This window comes from Eriocheir sinensis, chromosome 47 (assembly GCF_024679095.1).
Source record: "Eriocheir sinensis breed Jianghai 21 chromosome 47, ASM2467909v1, whole genome shotgun sequence".
NCBI lineage: Eukaryota > Metazoa > Arthropoda > Malacostraca > Decapoda > Varunidae > Eriocheir > Eriocheir sinensis.
In genome coordinates, this window is record NC_066555.1 from 84,130 (window position 1) to 109,824 (window position 25,695).

General features: G+C 44.5%; 1 protein-coding gene across 12 annotated transcripts in view; it reads left to right on the forward strand.

Moving 5' to 3' along the window:
• The first annotated feature begins 1,666 nt into the window (after window positions 1-1,666).
• LOC126981190 (uncharacterized) overlaps window positions 1,667-25,695 on the forward strand; it is a 51,038-nt gene continuing 27,009 nt past the window's right edge. For 3 of the 12 annotated variants that reach the window (XR_007733799.1, XR_007733800.1, XM_050831928.1), the window contains exons 1-4: window positions 12,303-12,732; window positions 14,829-14,893; window positions 17,708-17,795; window positions 18,549-18,660. Coding sequence is in view for 1 of the 12 variants with exons in the window: in XM_050831936.1 (XP_050687893.1) it covers window positions 22,924-23,958 (1,035 nt within the window). In the remaining 11 variants the exon portion in view is untranslated. The other 9 variants (XM_050831933.1, XM_050831936.1, XR_007733802.1 and 6 more) reach the window with 9 other exon arrangements.

A 25,695-nucleotide genomic window follows, 5' to 3' on the forward strand; every position in this document is an offset into this window, starting at 1 on the left:
TTTTATTCTGTTGTATTCTGTTGTATTCTCTTTTATTCTGTTGTATTTTGTATTATCTTTTTATTCTGTTGTCTTCTTTATTCTGTTGTATTCTGTTGTATTCTCTTTTATTCTGTTGTATTCTGTTGTATTCTCCTTATTCTGTTGTATTCTATTTGTATTCTCTTTTATTCTGTTGTATTCTCTTTTATTCTGCTGTATTCTCTTTTATTCTGTTGTATTCTGTTGTATTATCTTTTATTCTGTTGTATTCTGTTGTATTCTGTTGTATTCTCTTTTATTCTGTTGTATTCTGTTGTATTATCTTTTATTCTGTTGTATTCTGTTTTATTCTCTTTTATTCTGTTGTATTCTGTTGTATTCTGTTGTATTCTCTTTTATTCTGTTGTATTCTGTTGTATTCTCTTTTATTCTGTTGTATTCTCTTTTATTCTGTTGTATTCTCTTTTTAGCTTCTGTTGTATTCTCTTTATTCTGTTGTATTCTATTGTATTCTCTTTATTCTGTTGTATTCTGTTGTATTCTCTTTTTATTCTGTTGTATTCTGTTGTATTCTCTTTATTCTGCTGTTTTCTGTTGTATTCTCTTTTATTCTGTTGTATTCTGTTGTATTCTCTTTATTCTATTTGTATTCTGTTGTATTCTCTTTATTCTATTTGTATTCTGTTGTATTCTCTTTTATTCTGTTGTATTCTGTTGTATTATCTTTTATTCTGTTGTATTCTCTTTTTATTCTGTTGTATTCTGTTGTATAACTGATTTTTATGTTTTGGAATTTCACGCAAGTTTTCCAGGCCGATATTACCCTTAATATTGACCCAGGTGTAGCGTTATGCAGAGGCCAGAAATGAACTCCCGTCTCGTTTTACCAATTTAAGAAGAGTCACCGTTTTCATGAAAATAACCTCAAATAACATAAATATAGCTGATTTTCATGTTTTGGAGGAATTTCATGAGCTTTTGGGCCAATATCTTCCTTAATATTGAGTGTAGCGTTATGCTGAGGCCAGAACTGGATTCCTCGTCTCGTTTTACTAAAAAAGTCACCGTTTGCATGAAAATAACATAAATATAGGTTATTTTCATGTTTTGGGGTGAATTTCACGCGAGCTTTCGGGCCGATATCTCCTTAATATTGAGTGTAGCGTTATGATTATGCCAGAAATGGATTCTCGTCTTATTTTACCCAAGAAGAGTCGCCGTTTGCATGAAAATAGCTTCAAATAACATAAATATAATTGATTTTCATGTTTTTGATAATTTCACGCTAGTTTTCCGTGCCGATATCTCCCTTAATATTTAGTGTATCGTTATGCCGAGGCCAGAAATGGATTCTCGTCTCGTTTCCTTCGTTTAGTCGCCTTTTGCAGGACATGGCCGCTTTTTATTTTATTTTTTATTTTTTTATTTTCTAGGGACCCAAAGTATAACACTTTCACCTCAAGCATGAGAGTCCAGTGCGGGACTGCGATCTCTGAGCCCACTGCTTTTATCACCCAAATAACCGCCTTCACATATGCTTATTGTTTAAAGGGTTAATTATTAGGGCTTCTTGGCATCAGGTATGGGTCAGAAGCCGGTAAATGCGCGGCTCTGAGTACGATAATCTTGCATCGGTGCGCGGTAAAAATCCTAAATACACAGCTGATCGTCCACGCAGTTCCTCCTTCACGACGTGTTTTTGAGAGGTGTTTGCAGTGTTTTTGGCGGTAAGACAGTGTATTTTACGTTCATGGTACAGAGGAAGGTCAAACTACCACCAGTGTCATTGAATACCCTGAAAATGCTTACAACGCCTACGGAAGCCTTGTCAAATACGTGTTTTAGGTGACGAGTTTTGACCCCGCGCCGTATCAGCTGTTCTTAAGAGGTCACAAAGGAGATGAATCGTGTTCCCGTGGTGACTTTAACGTTCATGGTACAGAGGAAGGGTCAGCTACCACCAGGGTCATTATCTACCTCTGAAATGTCCCCACAACGCCTACGAAAGCCTTGTCAAATATGTGACTCATTGACCTCAAGCATCAACCGCCCCCAAAATCATGTTACCGTTGATGAGGTTTCAGGCCCTGCTGCTGCTCTGCTTCTAAAAAGGTGAAAAAAAGAGATTAATCGCTTTCCCGTGAGTGTTTTCTCCCTTCATAGTACAGAGTTACGTCATGTGACGGACGAGTGTGTGACGTAGCAGCAGTGTTTAAATGTGTTACGTGATCCCAGAGAGTGTTACACGTTGTGACATTAGTAGTATTCTGTTACCTGGATACATGATAGGGCTGTTACTGCTGTGTTACGTCACTGTGTTAAGGTGACGGGCTGTGACGTGGGCTCTCAGGTGTTATGCAGTGTTAACAGTGCCACCGACAGTTCCAAGTTCAGCAGGTGTTACGTGATGCAAGACAGATTAGTTGCAGTGTTACAGTGTCTTGTTAACCTACCTGGTGTGACCCCCTCCTGTGATGTGGGCTCAGCCAGGCAAGGTGTTTAATATGCAGTGCCACAGACAGTGTTATGTTACCAGGCAGTGTTCACAGTGGCATAGATTTGTGTGGTACCAGAATCAGTGTGATGCCAGCCATTCGTGCCAGGGACAGCAAATGTATAGAATAACACCCATGTGACCTAGGACCCTGTACAGAGGCTTCGGGAATATTCGCACCGCTGTGATGTAGTACTCTTGTTAATTAAAAGTTAATCTCACGTCAAGGCTGACCTGACCAGGGCTACAGCAGGTCACACTGGCTGTCTACCAAAACAACCCTCGCTTATCATCACCACAAGCTCTTTAGTGGTGTGCGTTTAGGGCAGGGTGTGGTGGTAATAAACATTTCTAGCACATCCAGCCTAGTTTTGACAAGCCAACAGACGTGTTTATGTCACAGGTGTTCTTTTCCGTGCAGGCTCTTCCTTTCTTCACCCCGGAGCTCGCAGTCTCTCTCTCCTGCTCTCTCTCTCTCTCTCTCTCTCTCTCTCTCTCTCTCTCTCTCCCCAAATATCAATGCTTTTTAGTTAATAGCTTACTACTACTACTACGTCTCATCGCACATTGACTTAGGTGAGGGGTGGAAGGCACCTGGCACCTGTAACATCAGTGGAGCTGCTCAAAAGCTGGACGTGAGGCTGTGATCCGCGGGTTGCATGTGGTCTTGACTGTCTGGTACCATTCCTCCTGACTGCTGGTCGTCCCTATCTGGAAAGGAAAGGGGACTGCCAGGACTGCAACAAGTACCGGTAGTACACTGCTCAGTGTGCCAGGCAATGCCCACCTATTGCTGATGTAAATTCGCAGCCAGCTGCTGAAGGTGCAGAGACCTGAACAGTCTGGCCTGGCAAGTCAACACCTGAGCACCGTATCCTGGCGTACTTACTTGTTACTTGTTACTTGTGTTTCTTATTTATCTGGTCCCACTTCCGCCGAAGCGCTCTGCAGGACCCACATATTTAATTCATTAAATTTTCAATATTGATCACAACTTCTATGCCATGTTAATTGTCAATGTTTCCGTGTCATAGCAGTCAGAGAACAGAAATGTTTTAGTCCTTTTCTTAAATTTGAGATATCTTTTGTTCTTCTAATGTCAGGAGGGAGCTTATTGTACAGTCTTGGGGTGGCAGAACTGAAAGCGCGCAATCCAACATTTGAAGAGTACCATGAAGTGTGATTCCAGAAGTGGCTCGGCAAGTGTTAATGCCTTCACCTGGCTGTATTTCGTGTAATAATTCTCTCAAATACGGCCAGTGATCAAAGCAATTGTGTCAAAACACATAACTTAAATACTATCCTTGCTTTTATTGGCAAATCAGTGGAGCTCTATCAGAACAGGAGTTATTCTCTCTCGTGGTGGAATTCCTTTGATTAGTCTCGCTGCTCTGTTTAAGATCATCTGTAATTTCCTTAATTGGAGCTTTGGCAGGTTATAGTAGATCGAGTTGCAATAATCCACTCTTGATATAATATTGTTAATCACCAATTTCTTGATCCAGGTATTTCTTGATAAAAGCAATATTTCTAAGGTGATATCCAGCTATCCTTACGACATTATTTATCTGACATTTCAGTGTCAAATTGGAATCCAGCAACACTCCCAAGTCACGAACACTTTCAACAATATGAATTTCATTACCACCTATAATCATGTTCCCGTCACCAAAATAACGTAGAGTGTCCTTCTTCCCCACAAACATGAATTCAGTCTTATCATCGTTTAATTTCAATTGCTTATAATGCATCCAATCCTTCCTTGACTGAATTAATAACACTATTGATCTTAGCACTTGTATTTTCAATATCACTGATGGAAAAGTAGAACTGGGTGTCATCAGCAAATAACTGCTCATCGGGTGTCTCTGTGAGAGACAATCCTGAGTGGAGGAAGCCAAGGGGACATCCACGGACTTAGTGGCTGGAGCAAGTTATAGTAGATCCTGCAGGGAGGTACTCAGGATGGCCTGCAGGGAGAAATGCCTGAGGGACCCCTGGGCTTATGTCGTAGGGTGGGCGAGGCGACGCGCCCCCCTGCGTATGCCCCCATTGATTGATTGATTGTGGTGGTGGTGTATGTGTGTGTGTGTGTGTGTGTGTATTTACCTAGTTGTAGTTTTACAGGCCCGGGCTTACGCTGGTGTGGTCCCGTCTCCATATCTGCATTTATCCAACTTTTCCTTGAAGCTTTGCACACTGCCAATACTACATCCTCACCGTTCCAAAGCTCTATATCTCTTTGCAGGAAGCTATATTTCTTTATGTCTCTCAGGCATCTTCCCTCCCTCAATTTTTCATCCTCTGTGCAGGGATATGAACCTTTATCTGACTAATGAGACTTTCTTTCAGGGCTGTGAGGAGGAGGAGAGAGGCTGTGGTGAGGTGGAGACTTGACAACACTACCATCGCCATCAGGCCAGGCTAAGGTAATGTCTGCTTGATCTTGTTAGGCTCAAAGGGAAGGGAAGGGAAAGAAAAGGAAAGGAATGAGAAGGAAGGGAAAGGAAAGGAAAGGAAGGGAAGGGAAGGGAAAGGAAAGGAAGGGAAGGGAAAGGAAAGGAAAGGAAAATGAAGTTACAAAAAGAAGGAAAAAATAATATATGAAAATGTGAGCCTTCCTCTGTACCGTGAACCTAAAAACACATATATGACAAGGCTTTCCTAGGAGTTTTAGGCATTTCCAGGGGCAGTTTTATGACCCTGGTGGTAGTGTGCCCCTTCCTCTGTACCATGACCCAACGAAAACATATATTTGACAGTTCTTTCATAGGAGTTTGTCATTTCTTGGGGTAGTTTAATGACCCTGGTGTTAGTGTGACCTTTCCTCTGTACCATGACCCTAAGAAAACATATTTGACATGGCTTTCCTAGGAGTTGTGGGCATTTCCAGGGGTAGTTTTATGACCCTGATGGTAGTGTGACCCTTCCTCTGTACCGTGAACCTAAAAACAGATATTTGACAAGGCTTTCATAGGAGTGGGCATTTCTGGGATAGTTGAATGACCCTGGTGGTAGTCTGACCCTTCCTCTGTACCATGACCCTAAGAAAACATATATTTGACAAGGCTTTCATAGGAGTTGTGGGCATTTTCAGGGGTAGTTTAATGACCCTGGTGGTAGTGTGACCCTTCCCCTGTACCATAATGCTACAGAAGCACTCATTAGAACCAAATTGATCTCTTTTTTTAGCCTTTGCAAGTAGTTAATGTTAGAGTCGGAAACATCTGACAATCCCATCTTCTTACAGGCCAAGCAGTGCAGAGGAGAAGGAGGAGGAGGAGAAGAAGAAGAGGAGGATGTGAGTTCTATACATAAAGGCAGATCAATATATAGAAGCTTATGGAGTAGAGGAAATATGTCATTCTATGTATTAAAGAGGATAAGAGGGAGGAGAAGGTTAACTTGTAAATATAGGCAGAAGTTTATGTGCCAAGGAAAATATTTAAATGATTTGTATTATGCATGTATTGAAATGTTATGAACTTGGATGTTTGTATGTATAAGGCTATGGGATTTACTTACAAGGTCTGTGGTGTTTTTTTTTACTTATAAGGTTGTACTTAGGATTTTACTTATAAGTTCTGTGGCTGTGGGTAACTCCTACAAACCCTTTCTACTATGGCTATTAATTAACCAAAAACTCATTCTTTCAGCTTGTGTACTGGCTCAGAAAGTAGTGAAAGGGTGCATGTTATCGATGAAGGCTATATCAATAAGTATGGAAGTGCGTTATGGCTATTAACAACAATCTCTTTCTTTCAGCATGTGTACGGGGTTAGATAGTGACTTGGCATGTATTGAAATGTCATGCACTGAGAGTATTTACGTAAAGGGCCGGGGTTATTTCTTATAAGGTACTACGCATGATTTTACATATACAGCCTTTAGTGTTTCTTTAGGTTAAGGTATTTCCTATCCCAGTACGTAAAAGAAACCTGGGTATGGATTTATGTGTGAGTTACTGAGTTGCATGTATACTAAAATGTGTATTTGGGATTTTCGTCTTCTGTGTTTTATATATGTATATCCTAAGAATGGTGTTTTGTTGGGAAAGAATGTTATGCACTGGGGTTATTTATATACAAAGTATGTGATTATTTCTTCATAAGGTATTTCCTATCCCAGTACGTATAAGGAACTTGGTATGGATTTAAATGTGCGTGTTACTGAGTTGCATGTGTATGTGCATTCAATGTATTGGGGTATATATTGTGTATTGGGCGTATTTATTTCAAGGTTAAAGTACTGAATGGAGGGGAATTTATGTAGGGGAAAGGTCTGTAGTGGGGGTGTCGTAACTAACAACCTCTCCTGCAACAACTCCTACTGGTGCTTGTGTATAGATTTAATTATGTATTGGAGATATGTATTTGAAGGTTAAGATACTGGATGGAAGGGTATTTATGTTGGGGTAATATGATAATGTCTGTAGGGATTTGTCTTCACTTAACAACCCCTTCTGCAATAGCTACTACTACTACTACTGGTGCTGTCCATAACTTACAACACTTCCGTACTAGGAGTATTAACAAAACCTTTTAATTTCAGCTACCAAGGACAACCTCTGCTGCTCCGGGTATCAACTCCTGCACTCCTGGGACTGGCATAACATCTGCATGCCCTTGTAACAACTCACTCTGCTTCTGCTATTCATAACACCCCGTTCTGCGTCTGCTGTCGTAACAGGGCATGGCTTCTGTATACTAACTCCTGCTCGCATAACCCACATGGATTTACACTTCTCTGCTTCTGGCTTTCGTACCTATCAACACATTCTGCGCCTTCCTTCGTAACTAATCCCACGGCTTCTCTGCATGACAACTCCAGCTGCTTATGGCAAAATTTCGCATAACAGCTACTCCTGCTTACGTATGACAATTCTCTCTGGCTTCCATAACAGCACGTATGGCTTTTGCATGTGAACGCATTTCATTTCTGCTGCACACTAACCCACACTGCTGGTATGAGTATCCTAACGACCTAACCCATTCTGTAAGCTGCCGCCCAGTGCTTCAGGTGACCCCTAACAAGCCTGTCGGATCGGCGTCTAGCGAGGGAGGTTCCGTCAGGTTCCGTTCCCTGCTAGAGCTGTCTCCCTTCACCTTAAAAAAAATAGTTTGACATAATTTGAGAGCAGCAGTACAGGCCAGGTATCAGAGAGGGGTTCAGGCCTATATGGGGACACCTCTGTTAGGCTTGTACCTCAATAAATAACTAGAAAAAAGTTGGAAAGTGTTAAACAATGACCATACGTAACCTAGTCATGTGTGAATCCTGACTATGGAGGGAGATTATCCTCAAACACGTACGGTTATATATATACATGTCTTTTACCCACCCATGCGTGCAGTACGGGTGGTGAACTCTGACCTCTATGAAATAAATATACGTAACAGGAAAAAATAAATTGGTTTAAAATATATTTCCCTCATCCATATTCGGCAGCAGATATGTACAGGTTGAAAAAACGGGTTGATATCTGATGTTTGACCCCACAGTTGACCGTTTGTCCCTGCGTCTGGGATCGCTACGTCAACATCTTCGGCCGACGTCTCGACCTTAGGGTTGAGCGTCCATCCCTGCGTCTTTGTGTACCTGCGTTAAAATCTTCACCACCATATGACGTTGAGTCTGGCGGGCGTTGTTTTGGAATCTCGAGACGGCAATTTCCCACGGCTGTTAAGGGTATGGGTCAGGCTGTCATGGGTGGCTGTTACGTTAGCCTTGTCACGGTGTCAAGGCTCGTAAAACCACCCTTGGAAATACTAGCAACACAGCGTATATGGAAAGCCTTCAAATGATGTAGTGACTCGTGGAAATATTTGCAACCTAACATATTTCACCCAGTGGTGGTGGTAGGGGTCATGTTTCTTAACGGTCCCTCTAAGCAAGAAAAAATCATCACTCACACAAACCATTTCATACTATATATCAAAGCATTTGTGATCACATTATGCATCATCTATTTTTGGGGGTTATATCATGGCACAAATTTCAGTTGTATGTCTGTTTATTGAGGGGACTGTTTGGGTCTTGTATTTTCTGTTGTATATTTCCAAGGCTAAAAAGGTCAGTAATTGGGTTCTCAATGATGTTTTTTTTAGGTTGATGGTACAGAGGAAGGGTCATAAAAGCACCCCTGTCTGTAACTCCCCTGAAAGCCTTGTCAAATGTTTTTTTTTTTTTTTTTTTTTTTTTTTTTTTTACGTGATGGCCTATTGCTCGGTAAGCTTCTTCCCAGTGGATCCTGATGGTCGGCCCAAGGCTTCTTCCAGTGGGGCCTGATGGTCAGCCCAGCCGTTCTGGTGCAGGCAAGTGTTTATAGTGGTGCCATCTTGCATTGGCTCATGCTGCCCTCCCGGAGCTCATCTTTAATCCTAGAATCTAGAGTCCGGGTTGGTAGGTGGTCTTCTGGACAGCATGTGGGTAGTTTTAACCCGGTAGCAGCGGGGATCATGTTTCTTAATGGTCCCTCTAAGCGAGAAAAATGGGAAAAAATCATCACTCACGCAAACCATTTCATAATAATATATATCAGCATTTGTGACAAGTTTATGTATCATCTATTTTGGGGGGTTCAAATCATGGCACAAATTTGGCCCATCGCTGCTACACGGTAAAGCCACAAATTTGGCCCGTCCCTGCTACCGGGTTAAGCCACTCGGCGGCCTTTGGTGAGTGAAATTTACCCTTCATAGCCTGTGGATAGCTGCAACCACATAGATTTCTGATCCCAGTATGTATATTTTGGGGGGCGGAATATTTTAAAGTGAGTGAGATCTTCATTGAGCAAGGGTTGATGTAGGAGAATCAATTATTTCCCCATACAGTATTTAAAGAGACTGACTATTTGGAAAGGCTTCGTACACTCAGAATTTGCCATGTAAGTTCATAGGAGAATTAATTACCTCCTCAAACAACATATAAGAAGGGATTTGACTATTTAAAAAGGCCTCAAACATAGAATTTGCCATGTCTCTACAGTTGAAGGTCCAGCACTGCTTTTAGTCAAAGTTCTCAAGCTTAAAAAATAACACGCTTGATGTAAAGGAATGAATTATCTCCCCCAAACTATTTAAAGAGAGATTTTGAGTGCTTGAAGAGGCCTCAGACTCGTAGAATTTGCCACGTCCTTACAGTTGAAGGTCCATCGCTGCTTTTAGTCAAAGTTCTTAAGCTTAAAAATAACAGAGGATTGATGTAGAAGAATGATTTACCTGCCCAAACAGTATGTACCCAGCCCCCTCAAGTACCCAGTGCATTCCCACCCCCAGTCTCGGCTCCAAATTACCTTTATTCTGGGGGTCAAAGACATTATATATAAGTGTTTTCCCTTCCTGTGTCAGCCCTAAGACCCTCAGGCCCCCAGTAATTGGTCACCTAACCTATCCAAGCAGGTGTCTTAGCATAATACTGGCGGTAACATTTTAATTAACCTTTCCAATGAGCAAAAACAATTAATATGGAACTGAATCAAATATCCCCAGCAATTAAGTCTCCACTTTGTTATGTAACATTAGTAAGGGTTCCAGTATATGTTAGATAATTACTAGCATTGTCAAGAACAGTTTTAATAGCCTTGTCAAGGGTTGGCCGAGAAAACAATATTATAACAAGCACTGAACTAATTCTTGAGTAATTGGACTGAGAAAGCCTTGATGGTGCTCTATTTTTGCTATATTATAAAAAGTCTATTAGCGATGCCTTGGAAAGCTACCATAAGCAAGGGTTGGCCAAGATTATTGATGTCCAAGCTATTAATTATATGTATTTTCTCTTACCTGAAGCCCCCTAGCTCAAGCCCCCAGACCCTCGATCAGCCTCTTCCAGACCCCCCCCCCCCCCAGTAGCTACCTTATTTTCTGGGGGATCAAAACCATTAATTATGTGTTAGTTTTGATAATTACCGGACATTAAGTGTCTTACCATGGTCAGTGTCGGGATTTGTGAAGCCTTAATTATCATGAGCATAGTTTTATATCAAGCACTAACTCTTGGGTAAGACTTTGAGAAGGTCTTAATGTACTCAATCTTTGGCATATAAAAACAAGTCTAGCAATGCCTTAGGAAGATACCATGAGCAAGGGGTGAGTTAGGAAACTGATATACCTATCCCTCAATACTGCATAAACAATGGATCGAGGTCTTGTTCAGTATATATATATCAGGCACAATTGTCCATCTTTTGAGTTAGTTTATCAAAGACATATCACAATCTTCTACCATGAGCAAGGGATGAGTTAGCAGCTTGATATATATTCCTTAATACTGCAAAAATAATGGAAAGAGGGCTTGTTCAATATATATTATCACTCGGATAGGTTACAATTGTCCATCTTTTGAGTTAGTTTATCAAAGACATTACTGTATCTTGTACCATGAGCAAGGTCCTTAGGGTGACTTATAGGAGATAGTTATACATTCCTATGTGTTTCATAGAGGAAAGGAAGAGATCTAGAATGATATATATTCTAAGGGTTCTTCATCTCTTATAGTTTATTAGTTCAGCAGTGAAAATCAGTTTTATGCTGAGTGCTGAGTATCAACACGTACCTCAAGTCAGCATGCATTTGTGTTATAAGGTCAATAAACTCATGGCCCATAATCAGTCAGCATTTATGAGTCGGCATTTAAAGTCAGCATCTCTCTCTCTCTCTCTCTCTCTCTCTCTCTCTCTCTCTCTCTCTCTCTCTCTCTCTCTCTCTTCCCAGCACGGCTTAATATGATATCAGCCCTTATTGATGTTGCCGTTAAGTACAACATTAACCATCATGCATGCAGGGGACGAGAAAGCTGAAAAAAAAAAAAAATGACGAGGCGGAAGAATTATATATGGCGAGCGATCGAGTCTATTGGCGGGGGTGTTGCCATTCTGAGAGAAAAAAACTTGTTATTTTCTCGTAAGTTTATATATTAGAGAATTTCATCCATCCCTGTGTCTCGGTATGCTAGGTCAGGTCAAGTCATGCAATAAACATGTTCTGTACGAGTGTGATGACTCCGGAAACGATATATCAGTAGTGTACGCGCTGAGGTGACCGATCAGCTGATTGGGTAAGCGGAGATTTAAACATTACGTCATAGCTACCGGAGCTGTGTGGATTTAAATTTACATAGATTTACATAGAAAATCAGACCACACAGACCCCATGGTCCAGACATAGGTAGTCTGTCCTTAAACCTAAGTGATTCTACGTTAATCCGATGGCTCCAGAACGTTGCATTTCTATATAGTTAATATTGAGTTGAGGGAAATACACGGCCGAGCTTGTTTTTCAAGGAGTCAGTCGTGTAACACTGGACCACTGAAGGAAGGCAGGAAGCTTATTTAGGGTGACCAGACGTTCCCGTTTTCAGTGACCTGTCCCCGGTTTTCACTGTGACTCAAAGATAAAAAAGAACACGAAAATGTTGAGCAAACTCTACGTATATATAGTTGTGGACCTCGGCGCAGTGTATATAGCTAAGGAACTCCCTTCTCCTTTATTTTTTTACTTGCAACAATAAACTATCAATCAATCAACCAAATAGGGTGAGAGACTTTTGAATGCTGCTCCATGAATGGTACTAAGCCCGGCAGTGTCCCCGTTTTGGTTTTTCAGTGACAAAAACGCTACATTTGGAAGTTTTTAAGCCTCAGGTCCACCGAAAATGTCCCGGATTTTGTCTCAGAAAGGTCACCTTAATTAAGCTTAGTCCATCCTCGCACTACAACGTTGATGAAGAAAAATTGGTCCAGTCTACTACTACTACTACTACTACTACTAAAGAGAAAGAGAGAGAGAGAGAGAAAGAGAGAGAGAGAAAAGGAGAAAATTATTAATATTTTGACCTTCCCCGCTCTGTCTCGCTTTTCATATCCTTCTGCACACTTTTGTACACTTTTCCACACTTACCCACGTCACCCTGCACACTTAAACACGTTATTATGCCCCGAGTTCAAGTGTTCTGAAGACTTTACTGATGCAAACTTTCCCTTCGGGTATCGTTTTCTTCTTTCGTTAATACTTAATAGCATACCCTGATCTTATTCGTCTCCCCTTATCTGTTATTTTGAGCGTGTTTTTACCAGTGAACTTGCTCTATTTATCCGTCGTCAAGTTCTAAGGTTGTCGTGTATTAAAGTTCCAACACTATGATGACGTCACGGCCTCCATCTTCCCTGCCGTCTGGGAAGGCTACCGAGACAGCGCTGTATTTTCATTGTTTTTTAGGTTATTATAAAGTGCCCGGAAGCGCCATGCTGTGGGAAGGTAGGTGGATGCTTTGCCCTTATTTTGGTGTGCAGGGACAGGAAATCAGGGCGTGGAAATAGGGGAAAATTGGAAAATCCGTTTCATGTGATGGTGATGGCGGCGGTGATGACGGTGGTGGTGGTGGTGATGGTGGTGACGGTGGTGGTGGTGATGGCGGCGGTGATGGTGGTGACAGGTGTTGGTGGTGATGATGACGGCGGTGGTGATGGTGGTGGTGGTGATGGCGGCGATGATGGTGGTGGTGACGGCGGTGGTGATGATGGTGGTGGTGACAGGTGACAGATGTTGGTGGTGATGGCAGTGATGATGATGGTGGTGGTGGTGACGGCGGTGGTGATGGTGGTGGTGACGGCGGCGGTGATGGCGGTGGTGACGGCGGTGGTGATGGTGGTGGTGACAGATGTTGGTGGTGATGGCAGTGGTGATGATGGTGGTGGTGATGATGGTGGTGGTGATGACGGCGGTGATGGTGATGACGGCAGTGGTGACAGGTGTTGGTGGTGATGATGACGGCGGTGGTGATGGTGGTGGTGGTGATGGCGGTGGTATTGACAGGTGTTAGTGGTGATAATGGCAGGGGTGACAGTGATGCTGACCGTTGTGGTGGTGTTGGTGGTGGTGGTGGTGGTGTATAATGGGTTGAGTTGACAGCCCCTGACCTGTCAAGCCACCAAACTGTCACTTAACTGTCATTCTCTTCCTGTCAAAATGTCGGGCACCTGTCAAATGTCAGGTGTTAGGTCAGGTCACGTTGGTCAGGTCACAGTCCACCTGGGTTTCTGTGGTGTGGAATGACGCTTGTAAACTCCACCTTCATTGACTAGCAATAGTGATAGGTTAGATTATTTCTATTTCTATACTATTTCTAATTCTATTTCTATTCTATTGTATTTTATTTCTATTGTTAGTATTTTTGTTACCATTAGGGTATTATTGAAGAAAGGGTAGCCTAAGAATTTTGACATTAATTTTGTCCTAAACTATTTGGGTGTTATTCCGGAAATCAGATTTGGTTAGGTTAGATTAATTGTTTGCATATTAGGTTAAATTGGGTTAGGTTGCCTTGCTAAAGATGTGGCAGGCTTTGTATTTCTCTGTTGGTGGTTGTCGCTGAGAGTTCGTGGGTGTATTTCTTGAGTTTTACCTGTAATTAGAAGGGAGCTTCGTGGTGCAGTGGTTAGCACACTTGGCTCACAATCGAGAGAGCTCGGGTTCAATTCCCAGGCGGAGTGGGAAAATTTGGGCGGCTTTTCCGATAACCTACACCCCTGTCCACCCAGCAGTGTACCAGGTATTAATTGGGGGTTGTGTCCCGTCTCCTGGGGCCTGTTCCCTTCTCCTATAATTCCTTCCCCTTCTGTCTCTCTCCGGCATATGACCACAGATGTTGCGTTGCCCACTAAACAAAACTTTCCAACTTTTTCCTGTAATTAAGTGATGGGGCTGAAAACAAAAATAAAAATGAACTAATGTAACCTGACCCAACCTGACCTGGCCACCCCTTGCTGTCATAATGGTGCTGGGTTATCCCACTACTCAGTTTTTCTGCCCTCAGCGCTCTGGTGTTATTTTCAGTCCTTTCAGCCGATGTACCCTGTCCACAGCTGGTAGCCTGAGGGTGACTTATCGGGGAACTTGTCACAGTAATTTCCGCACCCCAGCATGACACAGAAGGATGGCATTTGGGCAAAAAATCTGTCTTTGGGTATTAACGGTGAGGCTCATTGGTCCTCCAGAGCTTGCCGTAAAGAGAGTAACCCCATTGCTAAGTGTGAACAGTTACTCTCATGCACGCCACATACAATTTTAAGTTTGATCACAGTTCCTCCATGTCCTCTTTTTTTGTTTTGTTTTTTACAGGAGAGGAAACAGTTCAAGGGCAACAAAAAGGAAACAATAATGAAAGAAAAAGCCTGCTACTCACTGCTCCCACAAAAGAGTCAAGAGGCTGAAAGATAGGTCAATTTCAAGAGGAGAGGTCCTGATACCCTCCTCTTGATTGCTATACCACAGTGTTCTACAAATTTTTCAAATGTCTTTCTGGGTGTGTGTTGTGCCGGGCTGTGTGAAGCTTAGTGTTTCCCTTGTTACAGGTGGACAGCAAACATTGTGGAAGCAGTCCTCTGAGTCATGGGGAGGACAACACCACAACAGACTGGTAAGTGCTTCTGTTCACACTAGTAACCCTTTTGGTGCACTACATGTTTTCAGTGCATATTAACACTGTCAAGGAAACTGTCTGCCAGGATCTTATTTATTAGTGAATTATGATAATTTAAATCTAATAATAATCACTCAAGTTTTGGGTCACTTGACAAGTATATAATATTGTTATGCCAACCCCCTACCACACACCATCCACGGGCAGGCAGGCGGCGTGATCCCCACAACAACCACACGGGCACCAGTCACTCACAGCGGCCGACACAGAACACCGAGGGGAAGGAGGAACGAGGCAGGGCATAAAGGATACACGTTCAACACTAATTTCTAGTTTAATGACAGGTTCCTCACACAGTACAGCAACTTTCAAGGGCACAGAACAGTTAGTTAATCAGGCACAGTACAGGGGCACGGCAGACACGCACACCGGATGCGCACAGCTTGCGAGCGGGAGACACAGATGAACCCAGCCGACGCCTCTCTCGCCGAGGGTGCCGCTGGGGAGATGCGGGCGGCGGCAGGCAGGCGGTGGCACCCAGAACGGCATCGTTGGTCCCAAGTCCTTGCTTAGGGTCATCACTGACGTCTGCCGCTTCGCTCGCACCGCCCATGTTCTCGTTCGCCCCTTGGTCGGCCTCCGACACGTCCTCGTCGCTTCTGCTGGGGCTTACGTCCTCTCCTTCCCCGCCGTGGCCCCAGGAGTAGCGGCCTGGACCGTGGTAACGCCACAGCTGGTCCACGTGGACAACAGACGGGCGCTTTTGTCCCCGTCAAATCCGGTAGGTAACATCAGAGAGGGCTGCCACCACCGTGTACGGCCCCTCCCAGGGGCTCTGTAGCTTCAGCGAGAGCCCTCGTTGACGGCGGGGGTTATGCAGCCACACTCTGTCACCCACGGAGTATCTCACGTCCCTCTTGCGCCGGTCGTATGTCTCCTTCATGGCCTGGCCTGCCACCTTGAGCTTGCCCTGCACGCGTCGGTGCACCTCAGCCAGGCTTTCCTGCAGTGCCGCTGCGAAGCCAGAGGTGACGGTGGGCAAGCTCACGTCGGGGGGCCGCCCCGTGGCCAAATCCACCGGTAGCCTAAGCTCCCGGCCGAACATTGAACACAGAAAAATACATGCAATACACATAAATCAGTCTGTCCTCCACCACGTCCTCCACAGTCTCTTCTCGCGCCCCCATGGGGCTCCGCCTGTCAGCCATGCCATTGACCAGCCGCCAGTCCTCAGTGGGCTCTTCCACGCCATCCGCTCCACATGACGCTCGGGACAGTCGACACCAGCTCCTGGCCTCCACCCTCGGGGCAAGGTGCCCTCGCTCAGCCGTGACTACCTCCCCACACAGCCATGCACGAAAACCTCCTGGAAGCAAAGGGCACCACTCCGGTCACCCTCTCCAGCTCCCGTCCGAGGCCACCACAAGCCTTACTGGCCTGCGTCAGGTAGTCGAGCCCCAGCAAGCACGGCTCGTCTCAATCGGCGACGTCCATCGGCCGGTGCTCCACAGCACTGCCTACGCCGATACGAGCCTCCACTGGCCCCTCCAGCAGCACACACTACCCCGGGTCAGGCCGCACCGAGCACTCCTCAGCCCCCGGTGTCCACTGTCACGCGTCGTGGCTACAACCGCTAAGCCTCCCACTGGCAACACGCTGGTCAGGCGGCGGCAGCTTACTCAAGGTGGGGCCCAAGGGCGGGAGACGGCTGGAAGTCGACTCCCTTCCCCAGCCCGTCCGCGCTTCCTGCCTGCGCCGCGCCCCTGGGCTTGGGGCAGGCGCTTGAACGGTGGCCAGACTTGCCACAGTCCTTGCAGCAAGGCTGAAAGGCGTCAGAACTCAGTCAGCCAAGGGAACGCGTCCTTCACTCCCTCGGACAACGACTGCGCATGTTCCCCTTCTTGCCACAGCCCCAACACGAGCCGAGAAAACCGTCCGGGCTCGCCTTCCTCGACTTCCTCTCCAAGCCCAGACACTTGTTGTCTTCACCACCCCTCAGTGCCTCTCGCTCACAACAGCCAACTCAGCACTCCCCTCTGCCTCTCTTGTCCCAACAAGTAGAGTTGCACCATGCTGAGCTAACATTGCATCATGCTACAATTTTATCACATTACACATACAAGCATACACATTCGTAACACACACTATTTTTTTTCTGGAATCATCATTATTTATAAAGAAGACATTTCCATTTACTGTTGATGAGGTTTCAGGCCCATCAACAATATATGATGTTAGCCAAAAAAAAAAAATAATAATAATAATAATAATGATTTATTAATAATTTTTTTTTTTTACAACAAAGGAGACAGCTCAAGGGATGCAGTTGTTGATAATGTGGTAATGAATGAGTGGTTACTTTCCTGAAGGTTACTGGTGTGTGTGTGTGTGTGTGTGTGTGTGTGTGTGTGTGTGTGTGTCATCTCAATAACCTTGACATTTTCATAGTCACATTGTCATGTTTTGGCTCGCTCTAAAATATCAAGATCTTTTCATATATAGCATCACAAATATCCGAAATCTACCAGAACAAAATAGTTTCGTCCTCACAGATTTCAGTGTGTAGCAAAACAGGGCCTTTTTTCTTTCAGTCTGAGAAACTAATGACCTACAATAACAACCCATCTTTACAAAACACACCAAATCCTACCACAAAGAACTGTTAGGCAATCTCCAAAGGTCTGTCCCCTGAATCAATGAAGCAGACCAAGGGGCCTTTTTATCAGAGCCAGCGAGGGAAGAAATCTTTGCGGTTATTGCCCTAACTGAAACTTTAGTGCATGGTCTTTCAATGTCACTGTGTGTTTTCAGGATGATGCAAGTGAAGGCCACGAGAGAGAAGGGGGAGAGAGGACCAGGGAATGATCCAATGTCTTGCTGCCCCACTCACTGAGACAAGGTGTGTGTGTGTTTTATTTTAATGTGTGGGTGTGTTTCAGAGTGACTACATCCTGTTATTATTACAGTATCTTGCTTTATAGTCAGACAGCTAATCTGTTAGTATTGGCACTCACTCACCACATGACTGCCGGGCCTGTTCCACTGACCCACCACTCAGTTAGTATTGGCACTCACTCACCACATGACTGCCGGGCCTGTTCCACTGACCCACCACTCAGTTAGTATTGGCACTCATTCACCACATGACTGCCAGGCCTGTTCCACTGACCCACCACTCAGTTAGTATTGGCACTCACTCACCACATGACTGCCAGGCCTGTTCCGCTCACCCACCACTCTGTTAGTATTGGCACTCACTCACCACATGACTGCCAGGCCTGTTCCACTCATCCACCACTCTGTTAGTATTGGCACTCACTCACCACATGACTGCCAGGCCTGTTCCACTCACCCACCAGTCTGTTAGTATTGGCACTCACTCACCACATGACTGCCAGGCCTGTTCCACTCACCCACCAGTCTGTTAGTATTGGCACTCACTCACCACATGACTGCCAGGCCTGTTCCACTCATCCACCACTCTGTTAGTAAACCAATTCTTGCCTGCCTGTGTCCTTGTTGAATCTGAATATATCCAGTTTAAACCCATTACTACATGTCCTGCCTATTTCTCTAACCATCACAATATTATTAATATCCCCCTTACTAAAGTTCTTCATGCTGTTATAAGATACACAACACTTCATTACAGCCGCTGGACCCACCCATCGCCAAGTGTTCCAGGAGGCAAGAAGAAGCATGGGAGTGACTCTACACCAGGGAACTTTGACAGACCTCCTCCCCCTGCCTTCAAGTCTGGCCAAGTAAGTGTGTGTGTGTGTGTGTGTGTGTGTGTGTGTGTGTGTTTTTCTAAAGGAGTGACTAAAGACTCTCTATTCTTCAACAACACTCAGCTGTCACCTTCTTCAACACTAAACATCCTTGGTCTATCCTTAGCTCAAAATCTCAACTGGAAACTTCACACCTCCTCTCTTACTAAATCAGCTTCCTCGAGGTTGGGCGTTCTGTATCGTCTCCGCCAGTTCTTCTCCCCCCGCACAGATGCTTTCCATTTATAAGGGCCTTGTCTGCCCTCGTATGGATTATGCATCTCACGTGTTGGGGGGCTCCACTCACACAGCTCTCTAGGACAGAGTGGAAGACTTTTCCTCTCATCAGCTCTCCTCCTCTTACTGATAGTCTTCTACCTCTTAAATTCTGCCACCATGTTGCTTCACTTTCCATCTTCTATCGATATTTTCACACTGACTGCTCTTCTGAACTTGCTAACTGCATGCCTCCCCCCCTCCCGCGGCCCCGCTGCACAAGACTTTCTACTCATGCTCATCCCTATACTGTCCAAACCCCTTATGCAAGAGTTAACCAGCATCTTCACTCTTTCATCCCTATACTGTCCAAACCCCTTATGCAAGAGTTAACCAGCATCTTCACTCTTTCATCCCTATACTGTCTAAACCCCTTATGCAAGAGTTAACCAGAATATAAACTATTTCATCCCTATAATGTCCAATCCCTTATGCAAGAGTTAACCAGCATCTTCACTCTTTCATCCCTATACTGTCCAAACCCCTTATGCAAGAGTTAACCAGCATCTTCACTCTTTCATCCCTATACTGTCCAAACCCCTTATGCAAGAGTTAACCAGCATCTTCACTCTTTCAGCCCTATACTGTCCAAACCCCTTATGCAAGTTAACTAGCATCTTCACTCTTTCATCCCTTTACTGTCCAAACCCCTTATGCAAGAGTTAACCAGCATCTTCACTCTTTCACCCCTATACTGTCCAAACCCCTTATGCAAGAGTTAACCAGCATCTTCACTCTCTCAGCCCTTTACTGTCCAAACCCCTTATGCAAGAGTTAACCAGCATCTTCACACTCTCATCCCTATACTGTCCAAACCCCTTATGCAAGAGTTAACCATCATCTTCACTCTTTCATCCCTATACTGTCCAAACCCCTTATGCAAGAGTTAACAAGCATCTTCACTCTTTCATCCCTATACTGTCCAAACCCCTTATGCAAGAGTTAACCAGCATCTTCACTCTTTCAGCCCTTTACTGTCCAAACCCCTTATGCAAGAGTTAACCAGCATCTTCACTCTTTCATCCCTATACTGTCCAAACCCCTTATGCAAGAGTTAACCAGCATCTTCACTCTCTCAGCCCTTTACTGTCCAAACCCCTTATGCAAGAGTTAACCAGCATCTTCACACTCTCATCCCTATACTGTCCAAATCCCTTATGCAAGAGTTAACCAGCATCTTCACTCTTTCAGCCCTTTTCTGTCCAAACCCCTTATGCAAGAGTTAACCAGCATCTTCACTCTTTCATCCCTATTCTGTCCAAACCCCTTATGCAAGAGTTAACCAGCATCTTCACTCTTTCATCCCTATACTGTCCAAACCCCTTATGCAAGAGTTAACCAGCATCTTCACTCTTTCATCCCTTTACTGTCCAAACCCCTTATGCAAGAGTTAACCAGCATCTTCACTCTTTCATCCCTATACTGTCCAAACCCCTTATGCAAGAGTTAACCAGCATCTTCACTCTTTCAGCCCTATACTGTCCAAACCCCTTATGCAAGAGTTAACCAGCATCTTCACTCTTTCATCCCTATACTGTCCAAACCCCTTATGCAAGAGTTAACCAGCATCTTCACTCTTTCATCCCTATACTGTCCAAACCCCTTATGCAAGAGTTAACCAGCATCTTCACTCTTTCATCCCTCACGCTGGTAAACTCTGGAACAATCTTCCTTCATCTGTATTTCCTCCTGCCTACGACTTGAACTCTTTCAAGAGGAGGGTATCAGGACACCTCTCCCGATTTTTTTTTTTTTTTTTTTTTTTTTTTTTTTTTTTCAGGACAGCGAGTAGCAGGCTTTTTTTTCACATGTGTTTCCTCTTTTTGTGCCCTTGAAGTGACTCCTCTGCTTTATAAAAACAAAAGAAGTAATAAGTACCAACACTAACAAATAGTCATAGCACGGTTTAGCAGCTTGATTCCTTATATTATTTTCCTCACAAACCGAAAAGTTCAAACCAAAATGAATGTACTGCTCAAAACACCGAGATCGCACACTACAGCACAAGCGTAAGTGTTCAGGAGGGTGCCACCTCTGTGAGTGTACAATGCAGCCCATTCACATTGTTTATTGCTCTGAGCGCTCTGGTCTTGCAGCACAGAGGGCTTCGTGGTGCAGTGGTTAGCACACTCGCCGCACAACCGAGAGAGCCCGGGTTCGATTCCTGGGTGGAGCGTAAAAATTTGGGCGGCTTTTCCGATACCGTATGCCCCTGTCCACCCAGCAGTGTACCAGGTATTAATCGGGGGTTGTGTCCCATCTCCTGGGGTCTGTTCCATTCTCCTATAATTCCTTCCCCTTCTGTCTCTCTCCGGCATATGACCACAGATGTTGCGCCGACTAAACCAAACTTTCCAACTGTTCCCTTCTCCTATAATTCCTTCCCCTTCTGTCTCTGTCCGGCATGACCACAGATGTTGCGCCCACTAAACCAAACTTTCCAACTGGGCTTTACGCTGGCGTCCCTGACTGGTACAAACGGGTGTTGCTCCTACACACCACTCGTACACTAAGGCATTTTCAGGGAATTTTGATGCTTGTAAATCCAAATGTAATGGCCCGAAATGTACCACAATTGTAATGGTATTTTTCCCCATGTAAATAGAGTTAACCTGGGGTGTTTGTGCAACCAGTTATATATGTATGTGGGTTTCTCATGAGAGAGAGAGAGAGAGAGAGAGAGAGAGAGAGAGAGAGAGAGAGAAAGGAAAGAAGTACACAAGAGAAGGAGGAAAACATGAAAATTAGGAGAGGAGAGAGAGAAAGAAGTTTGAGAGAGAGGGGAGAGAGAGAGAGCGAGAGGGAAGAGATGGGTGTTGAAACAAAGAGGCCTGTTGTGCTCCCATATCTCCCCTACAATCTGTAGTGTCAACAAAATTCAGAGGTGTCAGGGGTCAAAACAGGGTATCGTTGCCAAAAGTGGTCAATCTGCCTTCTTTTAATTATTGCGGAGAACGGTAAATATTTATAATGGAAATAAAATACCAGAGACCTTATATTGATATTGGAGGCCTACCAAGGAAATCTCAGGTCTCAAGCAGGCCTAACCTGCGGTCAGTTTGTCACTCCGTGACGTCACACCAAGGCATTTTGGGGCCGAGACTAACGCCCCTGCCTCGGTGGTAGGTTGTGGGAGCGAGCTCATTCTCACGAGCGACATCGCCCCTTTCAGGTGAGGAAAGAACTGTTCACGGTCTTCAACTCACTTTGGCTATAATACTATAACTGAGACTGGATTCTCACGAGCGACATCGCCCCTTTCAGGTGTGCCAAAGGCAAGCCTGACAGATGGGAAACTGGGCGTCGTCCAGACCAAGGCCAACATGCAGCAGTAAACACTTTTGAAGCTGCGTTGTGGGGGATTGCCTGTGGCAGGGTGTGTGAAGAGAGGAAGGAAAGAAGAAGGCCAAAAGGGTGGTATGTGTGTCGTTCTCAGGGGTAACAATGGATAAGCGCAAACACTCACTAGTTTAGTTAGGACTTAATTAAGGTGTGGAATGGTGGAGTCTGTGTTTCCCCGTGTGGGCGGAAACAATTATGTTGGTGCTACTTATTGCCATGTGTGCATGCTAGGTTAAGGTGTTAATGTCAACCTGTGTTCATGGTATTTACAAGTGTAATTAGTGATGTAAGCTAACCTCTAATAAGTGGACCCTGTCCTATGACCCTTAGTTCACCATCAGAATCCCTAAACAATAATTACCTCAAGTAACTTTCTTAAAGTCGTGTTACCGATATTACTTGGGCAGGTGATGATCCTGTGTGCGATAATGGTGCCTTATAAGACTGGGTGAATAAACTACTAATTTTACTCTGTGGTTTAAATGATCAATAATTAATTCTACTTCGAGGTATAATGAACCTACATAATTAATGGTGGCAGCGGTGGGATGATTTACTTTGATGGTGTGAACAACAGGCTCGGGACGGGCTTCACTTGTTGAGAATTAGTGTCAGGAGAAGTGAAATTAAATTGTCAACATGCCTGGAGACAAGGTAAAACTTGAGTCCTCAGGGGCAACAGGAGGACCCCAAGAGCCAGAAGTGAGGATGGTAGAGTTTGAGAACAAGTTGAAAGAGCTGGGGGATATTGTTATTGCACAGGGGGAAATTCTCACCCAACTAGGTAATGAGACCCTTGTCAAGACAGAAGTAGGAACCTCACCTCCACCCAAAACCATTTCTACTAAGCCCAGGGACATACCCATCCTGCAGTTACATGAACTGGATGATTTAGAGGCTGCAGGGAAACTCAGTCTCTTCTTTGACCTTGTTGAACAATGTACCACCGAGGATGGGGATAGAATGAAGGTGGCTAAAACAAGAGTTAGTTCAGATCTTGCCATGCTCATTCATAATCAACAGGGGAAAAGTAATTGCCAGTCTTGGGAGGATCTGAAACAGTTCCTAAAAACCCAGTTTGCTGCTGAGGTGACTCTTGATAGGGCCTGGCAGCATTTTGAGAGCCATCACTATGACTGGGCTCTCAACCCACAAGGATTTATGAATACTCTAATGTACAAATATGCTGTTATTGAAAGTAAGTTCCCCAGTGACCCCCTCCCTAACAAAGAAAAGGCCATAAAAAGGAAATTGTGGAGTGGATTGCCAGCAGAGGCAAAGGGAAGGGTAGAAGGCTTTTTGGATGAGAGTTACCCCCTCAATAAGTTTGTTGACCGAGTGGAGCACGAGAGACAGCTCATAATTGCAAAGCATGTCCCTACAATAGGTAGAGTTGAGAAGGAGCAACCTGCCTCAGAAGCCACTACCCCGAAATCTGAGTCAAAGAGTGAGCTCCAGGAGCTTAAAAACCAACTTGATTCGCTCTCAAAGAAGCTTGAACGCCTCACCCCGGGAAGACAGCGGTATTGCTCCTACTGCCGCAGTAATTCCCACGACCAGCGTGAATGTACACGCAGCCCACCACCAGGACATTGTTTTGATTGTCTACGAAAGTACTGTAGACGCGGGCACCCAAATTGTCCAGGGAAGAAGCCCCAATCTAACTCACACTGACTAGGATCCATAAGAAATACTTCCCCAATAATATCCATCGCAGTAAATGGGAGAATCGTGCAGGCTTTAGTTGACACAGGCAGTGGCCACACGCTGGTAAAGAAATCAGTAGTAGAGAGACAAGGTGGGGAGATCAGTACCAGGAAAGAAACACCAAACCTCGCTGGAGTGACTGGCACCCCTCTACGTATTGTGGGAATGGCCTGGCTTGAGATAGCGGTTGGAGAAGAAAAAATTTATAAACAGTGGTTCCCAGTAGTGCCAGACAGCTACTTAGATTCAGGTGTTTTGTTGGGCTGGGACGTTTTAGGACAGGCTAACCGCCTTATGCTGTGGGGAAATGCCACCTATCCTGTGTCCAGAGTAACAAAGAAACCAGGCAAGGTGGAAAGAGTACAGAGCCTTGTTTCAAGGGAAAATCAAAGGGTTAAAACACCTAACCAGCTCAGAGTGAGGGAAAGGCTTGTCATTCCTCCTTATCAGTCCCACTTGTACCCATTAGAGGTGAAGGCTGCAAAAGGGAAGACCATCATGGTTTACCCTCATCATGGTATTAGTAATCTGAATTACCCTTACATTAGCACAGTTGATGAGGAGAATAAGATGATATGCCTTATAGAGAACAAGGGTAGAAGTAACAGGGTACTCCAAGTTGGGACACTTTTGGGGACATATGAACAAGTAACCCCAGACAGCAGTAACGTGAAATCCACCACAGTCATCCACAACGATTTACTCCCACATTCAGATCAGCCGCGTAGGAGTGGGGACAGGCGTGACAAACTTAGGGCTTTGTTAGAAAAGCAAGATTGGAATCATTTATCAAAAGAGCAACAGCAACTTCTGGCAGAGGTGATCCAGGAACATCACCTAACATTCATATTGGACAAAAATGAGTTGGGATGCATTCAATCTCCCCCAGTTAACATTGGTATTAGTGATCCAACGCCTGTTAGGAAACCAGCCCACCGTTACCCGGAAAAGGCAAAAGAGATAATAGCAGATCTCCTGCAAGATATGGAAGCTAGGGACATTATAGAACCCTCAACAGCAGCTTGGCTAAGCCCTATTGTCCTTGTTACCAAGCCAGACGGCAGTAAACGCATGCGTCTTGATTATAGAGAAGTGAACAGCCACCTCACCACTGACATTTATCCTCTCCCCAGACTGGAAGAGTTGGTGGAAACTGCATCAGGAAACAAGTACTATGCCACATTAGACCTGAAAGATGCTTACTTCCAGGTGATGCTGGACGAGGAGAGCAGAGACGTTACCACCTTCAGTGACGTCTCTGGTACAGGTTCAAAAGGTTGCCTTTTGGCTTAAATTGCAGTCCAGCTATATTTTCCCGTCAGATGGCCACAATATTGTCTCCCCTTATTAAACAAGGCTGGATAAGGAACTATTTGGATGATGTTATTCTATGGGCTCCTGATTTTGACACTAGTTAAGAGGCTGGACACCCTTTTCAAGTGTTTCACCCAGAGTGGAGTCAAACTGAATCTTAGTAAATGTGCCTTTGGTCAGAGGCAAGTGAAATTCTTAGGTCACATTGTGTCTGAAGAGGGATGTCGGCCTGATCCGTCAAATGTAGAGGCAATAAGAGACATGAAAGCCCCAACCAAGGTGAAAGAAGTCCGCCGTTTCCTTGGAATGTGTGGCTTCTATAGGAAACATATTCCCAGATTTGCCAAAATTGCAACTCCTCTCACCAACCTTACTAAAAATAATGTAGCA